General features: G+C 40.7%; 1 protein-coding gene across 4 annotated transcripts in view; it reads left to right on the top strand.

The window, feature by feature from the left end:
• The window catches only part of osbpl3b (oxysterol binding protein-like 3b), a 33,250-nt gene that overhangs the window by 13,730 nt on the left and 6,629 nt on the right, over nucleotides 1-12,891 (top strand). For 2 of the 4 annotated variants that reach the window (XM_058648700.1, XM_058648701.1), the window contains exons 3-15: nucleotides 3,769-3,885; nucleotides 5,875-5,928; nucleotides 6,222-6,335; nucleotides 6,575-6,748; nucleotides 6,838-6,961; nucleotides 7,915-8,018; nucleotides 8,335-8,427; nucleotides 8,509-8,668; nucleotides 9,836-9,966; nucleotides 10,466-10,567; nucleotides 11,554-11,691; nucleotides 12,172-12,265; nucleotides 12,362-12,606. In XM_058648700.1, the coding sequence (XP_058504683.1) occupies nucleotides 3,769-3,885; nucleotides 5,875-5,928; nucleotides 6,222-6,335; nucleotides 6,575-6,748; nucleotides 6,838-6,961; nucleotides 7,915-8,018; nucleotides 8,335-8,427; nucleotides 8,509-8,668; nucleotides 9,836-9,966; nucleotides 10,466-10,567; nucleotides 11,554-11,691; nucleotides 12,172-12,265; nucleotides 12,362-12,606 (1,650 nt within the window). The remainder of the gene's footprint in view (nucleotides 1-3,768; nucleotides 3,886-5,874; nucleotides 5,929-6,221; nucleotides 6,336-6,574; nucleotides 6,749-6,837; nucleotides 6,962-7,914; nucleotides 8,019-8,334; nucleotides 8,428-8,508; nucleotides 8,669-9,835; nucleotides 9,967-10,465; nucleotides 10,568-11,553; nucleotides 11,692-12,171; nucleotides 12,266-12,361; nucleotides 12,607-12,891) is intronic. The other 2 variants (XM_058648702.1, XM_058648703.1) reach the window with 2 other exon arrangements.

Below are 12,891 nucleotides of genomic sequence, written 5' to 3'. Positions count from 1 at the left end.
ACCACCCGATGACACTGGAGTATTTGTCACACAATGTTCACTGGTTAACAAACACACAAACAAATGTTTCATTCGCTGGTGTTAGAGGAATGTTTGGACTGTTTGTTTCATGTCACTCAGCAGTATACAACTTGCAAGCATGGCATCAGCGTGGGTTTCTCTGTGTCGTGGGAAAAGAATGACCTGGCACTGAATTCCATTTCCAAATAGATGCTATGGTTTTCTCAGACATTCTTGAGACTTTATTTGGCTCTTTATAAATGAGACAACTACATCTGAGTCCCATTTGCATTTATTACAAAATAAAATCTGCAAAGTTAGACAGACTTGTTGTTTTCATCACTCAGACCAAAGCATTTCAGCTCATTTAGAAGGTTCTGAATCACTTAAAGGTGATTTAGCAACAGTTTTTCTCAAAGGTGCTCGCTCACATCACAGTGAGTGGAGATATTAGCACCATGATCAAACTGTTGTTGCACTTGCCCACTTGAGCTCTAATCTACAGGGAGCAGATTCATTAATTTTTCATTACCTGTGCCGTGACTGCTTTTCTGTTTGAGAATGAGAGTAATAAAGTTTCTATCCTGTCCTGCCCACGGGGACCACAGACCACCAGTCCATCACTTTACTAGTATCTAATACAGTATAATAAACATTCTCTTGAAATCTCAATTTCAAACCTCTTCAGGCTCGACCAAAAGCACATTTGAAACTTAATTAAACAAAATTGAAATGTTTAGTTTAATTTAAATACATATAGGAAATATAGGATTACTCTTGGAGGCATATTGATGTGTGAGCGCATTTGTCTGCATGAAATTAACTCTGGAAACTCTCCAACCACTTACAGATTAGAACAAATCGACCAGTAAATCTATCATTTGAATACAGAATACAGCCCTACCTTACCAGCTCTTTTATTAATTCAGTATACTGTGTATTGTTTAAACTAAAGTAGGTTTGAATTTGTGAAATAGTTCTTCTCACTGACCAAATAGCTATATCTGGAAGCCATAGCGCACTATATTATTGTGCTATATTGGAGGTTTAGGCTCGTTTGTCCAGCAGAACCTCAGGAACTTAGGTGTTATTTTTGACCCAGCAGTGTCTTTTGAAAATCATTCCCGGTAACTAGTGAGAAACTGCTTCTTCCATCTGAGGAAAGTTGTCAAATTAAGATCTCTGGAGTCAAAAGGTCGAACTTGAAATGCTTTTGCACGCTTTTATTTCTTCTCGTTTGGACGACTGTGACGGCCTTTTTACTTGTTTTAATAAGCGAGAGAGAGCTTGACCGTCTCCAGGCAGTTCAGAGCGCCGCTGCACGGCTTTTGACCAACACACGCAAGAGAGATCACATCACATTATATATCACTTCACTGGTTACCTGTATAATTAAAAATCCTGGTCCTTCCTTTTACTGCTTTTCATGGACAAGCTCCCTCTTACGTCTCTGACCCGATCCTACCTCACACCCTGAGGTCTCCAGGTCAGAAGCTGTTAGTTGTTCCCCACACAAGCTTTAGGACAAGAGGGGATCAAGCCTTTCACACAGTGGCTATCAAACTATGGAATAATATGCTGCCTCTGTCTTTATGTTGCTCAAATTCTGTTGATTCTTTTGAAAAGCAGCCAAAAACTCTTTCATTCAAGCAGGCATTTAGTTTGACAAGGGTTTTTTATGGCTTTTAATCTACTTGTTCTTGTGTCTATGTTTTGAACCATTGTATTTTTATGTCTCTTTTATTATTTTTCATATTTATTTGATTGTAAAGCATTTTGTGATCTTTACTTCCTTAATATAGTCCACAACATATCATGTCTAGATTTTATTCTGCAGGGGTGTGTGGACAAAAAAGAAGTTTTCTACCTAGACTTTGAGCTGACTGTTCGTTTGCTTACATTCTCGATTTATGTTTCCTTACAGAGATAATTGCCGTATCTTTTTAAGCACCGCATGCTATTTTGAGTCACATCGCTGCTTCCTCTGTGAGAGTGTCCCTTGACCTTGACGGAAAAGCACCCAGGCAGTATGTGACGGTGACTCGCTGTGTGACAGCCAGCCACGCCCCACTCCATCAGATATGGGGGTTTATTTAAAATAGCCTTACTGTCTCTTTAACGTACACTGTTTGTTTAAACAGAACTGCTTTATACAGGAAATGTGAGGGACACACTGTTCACAGCGTCACCTCAAACCTCTGCCAAGAACCTGACGTCCCTCTGGATCGCTCTGACGTGATCATTTGTCCCTCATGGGCAACTTAACGAAGTGGAAGTTGTAATTTTAAATACGGTATCACCATTATGTGCCTACAATTAAGGGGCTCTATGATAACGTACTTCCATGAATTGCTCTGCCAATAAATTGTGCAGCGAAAACGGTCCAATCTTCACTTTGCTCATTTTGCCCAATAAACCAGTACAGTCATACGTTCAGTTTTTATAACAATATAAAGCATAGTAGTATAAAACAGAGCCTTAAATCGTAAATTACTCTAGCACTCATTCTTAATGGAATTCTTTGAATTATGCAAACTGTATCACTATTGCCACACTGTCAACCTGCCAGCATACCAGAATGGGTCAAAACACTGGCTCATTCATTTTCCACAGTCTTTCTGGCCAAGAGCATGCACTTACTTTGACATACTTTGTTTTTCTGTTGGTTCCCTGCTCACATTGACAGAATTAAATAAGATTATGATCGTCTTTCTTTTGCTCCTTTTCCTAATGGCGGTGTCATCACTCAATAAAACAATATCCAGCCACGGGCACCTGTCTTTGCCCGTTTATTTCTTTGTGTCTTTTTCACACCACACCTTCAGTGTTTATTAAAGAGGGTATTTTGTCTACATCTCAAAGCCAAAGGGACGTTCTGCACTTGTTTTCAAAGGCTATAGTGCAGTGTGTGATGAGTAAACTGACCTTTGTCGGAGTGATGATTCACAAGCGTGAATAAAAATGGATTGATTTTCTTTTTGTTTGACAAACCCTTTCAGCCCATTTATAAATTAAATATGCAGTGCGTCTACCCCTCTGGTTGTACTGCTTATGCTGAAGTACGTGACACATCTGTTTTGATCAGTCACTGATGAAATATCCTCCTAATCAGATAGGTTTGGATTTGAGTTACTGAGCTAATTTTATACTGTAAATGAGACCGTGAGGTGAAAGTAGTCTGTCGTAGCTAAAACTACTACATATTTCATGCCGTGATACTGTATTGATTCTTTGAGGCAAAGTATCGATGTGGAAATGTTGTTGACAGAGGTTTTCTGTCGGTGGTTTTCTGTTGTATACAACCACAAGTTAACAGCAGGCTCTTGGCCGTTTGACCCCTTCCCCCTCTTTCCACTCGTCTCACTAGACAAGAAGACTGTTATGTTATACTTTATTCATAAAAAAGGTATTTTTACTAAGACTTTTCTTAAAAAAAAGGCTACTTTTTGAAGGGGCGAGTCGCAATGTGTCCCAATAGATTGTATTAATGCTCATCTCTGTATAGGGCTATGTATCGTATTGCCAGATTTTTGCCAAAACATTACATGATTACAGGATCTGCCTTACATGATCCCATTTCCTGCTAATCTGAACCATCAACACACCATCAACAACCAAAAATTTGCTTCACTCTCAGACTTTCACTCTGGTGTGTGGTGGACTAATTCAATTTGTATATATTACCAGACCTCCTGGCAACTTTAATCTGCATGTGTGTGTGTGTGTGTGTGTGTGCACACAACTCAATAAAGCATCTGTTCCCCACAGGACAGCTGGGAAATAGTGGAGGGCCTGCGTGGAGGCTTCGGCAACATCCTTGAGCCTCAGAAACAGGAGGGCTATCTGCTCAAAAGGAGAAAGTGGCCCATGAAGGGCTGGCATAAGGTATAATCCAACACTCAAAAATGACGCTTTACCACATTACTCTAACTAATGTCTCTGAGTGACAGACTACATGACGTCATTGTGGATATTGTAACCGTTTCCCGGTTTTACCCTACACTTTCACATAAATATCTGCTGACATGACTCACTTTTGTTGTTTTAAACTAATTGAATGAGTTTGTGCACGAGAGGATTTCCCCCTCGTGATGAGTCACATGTGACCTGTGTCAGAGGTCCTTCACACACTGTCTTGTCTAAAAGCTTTCACTGGGATGATACTGTCTAGGAAGTGTGGTGTTCCTCCCAGATGCATTAGCTGATGGTCTGTTGGTTAATATAGTTGAATACATTTAGTATTGATTTACAGTCAGAGCTTCTCAGATGTGCTTTCAACAGTCTGATGATGTACACGAGAGCACCAGAGATTGCACATCGAGGATGGAGGAGCAGAGATGTCATTGGCCGCAGAGTGATAGAAAGAGTAACAAAGGAAAGACAAAAGAAATGCCTCACTGCAGTTAAGCCGATGGACGATGATCTCAGTGATTGTGGTGTTTGTCAAGAAGATACTCTTCTTTCTCTTCTTTCAATCTTTTATAAATCCTTGCTGAATGGGGTCACTATCATTCACCTTATTAGCAGGAAGAGGCCTGACAGACTGGTTATAAAAAAAGCCAGCTCTGTCCTTGGGTTCCCCTTGACAAAGTGGAGGTGGCGGGAGAGAGGAGAATGACTGCTAAGCAGAGGTGGCAAAAGTACTTATATTCTGTACTTAAGTAGAAGTACAGATACATGTGTAAAAAAATACTCTAAGCTATCATCTCCTCCACATCCTAAATGTCTGAAGGAGCGGTATCGCAGGTCTTTCCTGCCTGCAGCTGTTAGACTGTACAACAAGCAATGCTCTAAGTAGTCCACACGTAATCAGGCTACTCATCCCACGTGCAGTATATACATATACATATATATATATATATATATGCATATATATACATATCTATATATATAGATATGTATATATATGTATATAATATCTCATGTTCAGTCCTTCTTTATACTTTAAATATCAAGCCCATACTGTATATATTCTTGTAACTGTCTATAATGTACATTCTATTTTAACCCTTTAGAGTCGTATAGACAATATCACATGTGGAAATGCATGTTTATTATTTATTATCTTCATCTTTACTGTCTTTGCTGCTGTGATCATTTAAATATCTTGTTCATGTTATGTTCCCATTAAGCGTTTAATATGATTATTCACAGTAGTAGTAGTGTAGTTTTAAAATATCATTTATTTTAAATATATTTAAAATAACAAATGTCCGTTACACACAATGCTGATGAAGCCTGTCACCTCCACACTGCTCTCTCTCTCTCTCTGTGTGTTGAGCAGTATTTTGTTTTCATGTCTGTGGTAACATTGCCCACGCTGGATTCAGAGTGATCCATTTTACGTCATGGCTGATTGGAGGGAAGGCAGAAGCATTACAGATGCACTAGTGAGGCGAGACAGTGAGACTGCTGCAAACAGTTTGAACAAAGACCTGGAAGCACTGCAGTCTCACTGGAGGAGTGAAGTCTGATGTCACTGCCTCCTCCTAAGCAAACGTTATTCCTGGTGTATGTTTTTACATCCAGCAGCTTGTTTTTAATAACAGACACATACACACAAACGTGATCAGCTATTTTTGGTTTGGACACTGCATTTTCATCCTTAAAACCAGGGCCTTAAAAATGAGGTTTGGCCTCATCGGGTCTGGGCTTTGGTTCCCTGAGGTTCTAAGGAAATAACGTGCATATACACATTAGATCCTAATTTCACAGTCTGACTGTGGACATATCCTCCAACACTACAGTTCAGACACTATACTATACTGCAGGCTGTCTATGTCATAATCAGTCATAAGAGTGACTTCAGACTTGTCACTGTCAGGGACGTTTCACCCCGTCTCGTCCAATCACTGTTCGCCTTTCTCCCCACAGAGATACTTTTTTCTGGACAAGGGCATCTTGAAGTACGGCAAGTGCAGCGCAGATGTGAGTACAAAAGCCTCCTGGCTACTATACAGTTCCAGAGGAAGAGTCGGCCTATTTTGTGTCTTTTAAATATAAACATTAAAATCCCCTCACTGTCCCTGAATCTCATACTGTATATCCATTGTAGAGCCATTTGGAAACTCTGCTTGGTCCAGGGCTGAGCAAATAAAGAGCTGTTATTGTCCCTTTGAACACAATGTCATGCGTTTAATACGTGAACACCTCTCTGTAGTATCTGTGTGAGGTTTCGTCCCAATAAATTCAAAATGTCATATGTTGACTTTGAAATGCAGATTGAGAAGGGGAAACTACATGGCTGCATTGACGTGGGTCTCTCTGTCATGGCCATTAAGAAGAAAGCCAAGTGCATCGATCTCGACGCCGAGGAAAACATCTATCACCTGAAGGTAAGCTGCAAAGGCTAATGAATATAAGACATTCCCCGCTGGTTTACAGGAAAAGAGGTAAAACATGGATTATTTAGATTATTCCTTTTCTGTTCTTGGAACAGCTGCCTTCCAATGACCTTGTGTGTTACAATAGTGGGTGAGAGGGAATTTTGTACCTGTTCTTTTTGTTCTCCGACACGCCTCCTCCACCTTACTTGTCCTTGGATTACTTTCTGATTATGGTATGTGCCCTGCAGATTAAGTCACAGGAGCTTTTTGATGAATGGGTTTCCAAGCTGCGTCACCATCGGCTCTACCGGCAGAATGAAATTGCCATGTACCCTAATGACAAGTCCTTCTACTATCCCCACTACCCCTCCCCCAACTCACCCAACTCGCCCAGCATGGCTAAAAATGCCTCGATCAGAAAGGTATACTCCTCCATGACGCAACACAAAAATTATATGGTTTATTCCCGTCTTTTCCACTTATGACTGTTTCATATACTGTACTCCTCCAGTGCGTGTCTATACGAAGACAGTCCTCAGCTCATTCTGTAGGAGTCTTCCCTCTCAGCTGCAACAGCCAGGCCAAAGTTACAGCCTGGCTCCAGTCATCTGACGACATGGACAAATGCTCCAAAGGTGAGACAACACTGATGCCACAGGCGATTTAATGAGCACCAAGAGTAAAGGTTCAGTGTGTAATCTGATGGTGAAATTGCACAGTGCAACAAACTCCCGCCTCCCTTTTCCAAGCGTTGTGGGACACTACAGAGGCCTTGACATACCAGAAAAGATGTCATTTATTTTCATTTTGCAGAATATGCTTCTTCTTCAAAAATATGAAATGTTAGCTCTAACTTATTTGCTGTAGAAACATGGTGGCGCAAGATGGCGCCCTCTATAAAGCTTTGCCTAAAGTACACATAAAAGGCTTATTCTACAAAAACCAAGATACTTTTAATTTAAAGCAGCCATACACCTGTACAAATGTACTTGTGTGTAGTATATTCAATTTCTGCCAACAAACCCTCCTAAGTGTTACACACTGGACCTTTAAATGCCTGTCTGTCGAACCTTATTTGGAAGTGATCCAGTTTTTGATTCGGTCTCTCACTCAGTGCAGGTGGATAAGTTACACATGCAAACTAGACCCATTTGATTTGCACAGTTAAAGTAGAGAATTAAACAATCCTTTAAAAACAAAGAAAGATGTAAAAGCTGCAGCAGAGAGGTTAAAGAATTACCACCATTTTCTTTTATGAAAGTGGCACCAGATCTAATCTTACCTGGTACTTGGTTGTCTTGTATTTAATCTCTCTGTGTGCTCTTTTGTTTAAAGGTTAGATCAGAGTGCAGGATGTTGATAACCTACAGTAGAAGGAGTCAGAGAAGTTATTACCAATACACTGTTGGTCCCAGTTCTCATTTATGAGGACACTGATGATATAAAGTCAACATCATTTTGTACACATCATACATACAATATTATCTCTATCTTAGGTAACCATGCAGCTCTTTTTATTTACTAGTTATTTATATACTGTATATTTACCTGTCTCCTTCCCATCTTTTCTTTCTGCTTGTTTCAACAGACCTGTCCATCTGTGATGCCTTCCTGCAGGAGCTCAACCATTTGCTTCAAAGTATGGAAGTCCTCCATCGTACATATTCTGCTCCATCTATCCAAACCCTGCAGGTCACTCTCTTACAATCTCTTTTTTTTTTTTTATTCCTTTTGGTCGTCATTATTGCAATTTAATATCAACTCTGAGAAACAGTGCTGTCAATCAGTAACATTTAAAATCCTAGATGACTCTGATATTTATGCAAAGCAACTTGTACGTTACTTTTTTCTTTTATAATTTATGTGCATCAATATTTGTGTTGCCCTTAGGTCATTTGCTACTAAATAGCAATAGAGCGTGTTGCCTCTCACACCACTCAGTTTATTTTCCTGTAAAGTGCTTCCTGAGAAAATACTCAAACACAAATTTCTTGTTATTGTTCTTTAGACATCTACATTTGACAGCCCCAAGAAGGAGAAGAGAATTCCTAGGAAATGGCGCACTAAAAACTACAACAAAGATGCCAAAACAACGCTGCAGGTAGACAACGTGACAAAGCAGAATGTAATATATTTTTAAGTCTGTGTTTTTTAATGTTTCATCCCTTCTGTACGACTGTAGGTGCCCAGCTGCATCTCCTCTGGCTCTATTCGCCTCCACGCCTCTAACCCCAACCTCTCCACCGCTGCACTCGCTAATGACAAGACTGACCACGAATCACTGGATTCTGCTTTTGATGTGGCCAAACTGCAGGAGGACTTCTGTCGCATTGCCAACAACTGTGAGGGAATCACTTTAACGATTAATGATAGATTGATTCTGATGAAAAGGACAAATTTAGGATTTTTAAAGTGATGGTAATGGTAATTCTGTGCTCTGAATGACTGGGGGGCATGTCCACCAAAGCAGATGAACGTCACTGTTTGTTCAGAATATTATCGCCAACACTGCTGTATCAAACCACTTGTTTAAAAAGCATGTAGAGAAGCAACACTTTCACCATTCTGCACAAAAATCTCTCTCTCTCTCTCTCTTCTCTCTCTCTCCCTCTCTCTCTCTCTCTCTCTCAGCAGGAGTCAGTTTTTCTTCTGTACATTTTTGGGCAGTAGTGTGGGCGCAGGTGCACTTAGTCACAGGTGAACGAGGAAACTGCTGATTAACCACAGCTTTGAAGGGGGAGTTATAACTTTGCATTTGCTTCACAAGCACTTTAAAGATAGTTTTACCAACCGAGAGAAACTCCACAAATGCATCATTGTTCAGATGCCCCAGTCACTGTATGTCCAATAAATCTGCCCACCATCTTATAGATACACAAATAGATACACTAAGCACTGGCATGATGTTGTTTTTATAATGTGTCGCAAACTAACATTAGTGACAATGGAGAAATCATGCAGCTGTTAATTACTGAGTCAGTCTCAGGCATTCTTCAGATTCCGATGGTGTTCTGCAAGCTGTTAGTAAAAAAAAAAACGCGTATAAACAGATGATTATCCCATGGGTGGCCAATTTAGTTTTCTGCCACTCCTCGTGGAATTTGATATTCAGATACCTGATGCTTGACACAGAATCTTGAGGATGATTTGTGTTTTACATAATGCTAACACAGTTCTGAAGTTGCTCCGGGGGGAAAAGCCGCCAACACATTCCAACTGCCAGATTTATGCACATTCAAAAATGATTAAGCCATGATGAGGTTCATCTATCACAGTGAGGCGTTCAGTTTTAGCTGGCGTTTGTTTTCCCGATCGTCAATTATGAAACAAGTCAGTCGTGTTAAACGAAGTTGTCGATGAGTGATAGGAGACAATCAGCATTTCACAATTAATTATGTCAGAAGCACGGTGCGTTAGACACGATCTGCCGTGACTGTGCCTTCATTGTTGTTAAATGAATAGAATTGGTTTGCTGTTATAGCTCCTCACTGTTTCTCTTGTCGCCACAGTACACACAACCATGAAATCAGCCCTCGGCGCACTAACAACTGAGAGAGAGCGATTGAAGCAGTGCCTGGACCACGAGACGTGTCCCCCGACTTCGCCGCAGGTTGTCGGTTTGAGGAACGCGCTGGCAACAGTATGTGAAACGCCACACACTCATACTCAGACCCAGAAAACGTAGTCGGTAGAAGTACGTAAGGAATTCCAGTCTCTTACACTACACTCCTCCCACATGATTTGTCAGCCGTGACACTTTGATGAGCCTTTTAGAGGAATTGCTTGCTGCTGGAGTGACGTCCTCCCACTCGAGCGACGCTGTGTGTATAACAGTCATGTGTGCAGGGGCTGCTGCCTGCCACCCAGGGTCTCTTTCTATTTTCTGCCTTTGGTAACAAACTATAATTGTCATGCTGACTTTTGTTGTGTATATGCCATCATAGTTCTCTGAATGTTTCTGCCTGATTACTCATTTGCTGCCCACTCTACCTCACACTGGGCTAGTATGGGGTGAGCAATGCAATGTGGGTTCCCATTGCTTCCTGTCTGAGACCACATTCAAATATATTTACAAATGTCTCTGTCGGAAAAAGGTGCGTGTCTTCTGTAAACCATGTTTGCACTGGTTATTTTTCCAGGCTTTAGCCCAGAACTCTGAGCTGAGAGAGCGCCTGTGCAAGATTCATGCTGAGTCCCACATCGTAGAGCCCACACTAATAAATCTCACTGCCCCTGCGCAGGTGGGTGCAGGACTACAGTGACTCTATTCCCTTCCCCACCACCGTGATGATTATTATTATCTCTATTTTTTTTTTTGTTCATCCCACAGAGAGTTGTTTACCACAGAGTGAATGAGTTGTCCTTTCCCTCTCCTCCACCTTCTACAAATGTTGCACTCCTCCCACCCCCTCATTCGACTCCCTTTGTCTTGTTTCGTTTGTATTTTTTTAATTATTTCATCTTTATTTAGTCGGGGCTGTTTCATTGAGAGATGTCTTTTCCAACACAAATAACAAACAAGGACAAGTACAAAGACAGGGACAACTGTTACAAGCAACATAAAACATCTCAGATATTAGAATGGAAAATCTCTCATGAGGATGTACCACTCAAGTTTGAGGACAGCTTGGAGTTCTTTCCATTGATACAGTCTAGTATCTTCTGCCATTATTAGTACTCACATGAGGGATATTACGAGATACTGGATTTAATTGAGATCGGAGATGTGAGCTGTTTGTTTTAGAGCTCCACAAATGAATAGCATGAGTTGCAATGTCTCAGTGTCAATTGCATGTCTCAGGATATTTCTTGAACACACAGTGCAACACGAATTTGCCAAGTGAGGCTCTGTCTAAAATGTTCTTTCTTTTCCTTTTATATGTGCGCATGTTTTCACTTATTGTTATACAATGTTGCTATTAATGTAAATATCTTTAAAGCACCAGGCAAACATGTTATAATTCAGTGAATAAATCCACTGTAGAGCTGATTACACTTATTTAAAACTGTTCAGGATTATGATTTTCTTTTCAGTAATCGTTATGCTGTGATTATAATTTAAGGTGTTTTAGGATACATACGTGTCTTGTGTGTGTGTGTGTGTGTGATCCTGTCATCATGATTATATTGTATAATGAAATTACCTGTTAATTGCCACCTTTTGTGGCTATGATGAAGTTGCCCCCTTCTTCCTCTTAATTATAGCCCTGGACATTATGTCTCCTAGAAACAGGACTCGGTGGAAGATTCTCCTCCCCTCGTACACCAGGTGTCCAATGAGAGCAGAGCTTCAATTGCAGAGTCTTTGTCCGAGTTTTTTGACGCACAGGAAGTCCTGTTGTCGGCCAGTTCCTCTGAAAATGAGGTAAGTGTACTTGTGAAACTGTTACCATCAACCACTGCTCTGAAGTGTCTCTAAATGTACGGCACTGATGTTTGTGAATCTGAAAAACAATCCTGACAACTGTGTCTAAAATCAAATGACCACCACAGATTATTCATTATTTTCTGCCTGTCCTCATTTCTATTTTAAAAATCTTCAACCTGTTGTGGTAATTAAGCCTCTTTCCATTGCAGAATAACATGTCCTGTAAAAACATTGGGTTTTCATCATGCATGTTATGACGTCTTCCCTCTGTTCCTTCCGTGAGCAGCATGCCTGATCAGTTCACAGCTGGAGCGGAAGCGATGTGAAAATGAAAGTTAATTACTTTCATCTAAAAATACTGAGAGCTGCGATGCAGATTCATCTGTGACAGGACACTGGAAAAAAACCTGCTTATATTAAAAATATGCATTTTATTTAATAACTAAAGTTTGGATGATTCTTTTTTTGTTGTTTTAGGTGTCAGAGGATGACTCAAACATAAGTGACATTAGTGACAACATTTCCATGGACAACTTCAGCAATGGGACAGAAATTGAGAGATCACACTCAGGTAAACTTAGGCCACACTGCAGTTTCAAGGATTTATTCACAAAACACTCTCGCTGTTTGCTTTCACAACTCAAACAGATCTGCCATCTGTTCCCAGGGTCTGTAGAAGAAGGTGGCGTCCTCTGTCAGCGCAGAACCTGTTTACCCTCCCCCAGTCCCAACAACAGCAGCATCAGCCTGTGGAACATCCTCAGGAACAACATTGGCAAAGACCTGTCCAAAGTGGCCATGCCTGTGCAACTTAATGAGCCTCTCAACACTCTGCAGAGACTGTGTGAGGAGCTGGAGTACAGCGAGCTGCTAGACAGAGCTGCCAACACACAAGACCCTTTTGAGCGTATGGTGAGAAGGCAAAGACTGCTGTTTAACTGTGTGGGCAGGGGCTTTCTAGCTCATTTTCTGCACTCAGTACATGTGCAGCTAGTACTAGTTCAAATGTTGAATCGCTTAATACCCACACAAACACAGTTTTAAAACTCTGGGCATTTATTTTTGTCTGAGAATAACTGTTTCCTGTTCGCAGATTATCTTCCTCTTCTGTCCGACATTACATTGATTGAGTTAACGTGTTTTGCATTTGTTCTTTTTCCCGTGTGGGAGGTGTTGAGATACAGCCTGTGGAGTGCC

Source organism: Solea solea, chromosome 13, assembly GCF_958295425.1.
Source record: "Solea solea chromosome 13, fSolSol10.1, whole genome shotgun sequence".
Taxonomy (NCBI): domain Eukaryota; kingdom Metazoa; phylum Chordata; class Actinopteri; order Pleuronectiformes; family Soleidae; genus Solea; species Solea solea.
The sequence above is the reverse complement of the archived record's forward strand: the minus strand, read 5'-3'. Positions and strand labels throughout refer to the sequence as shown.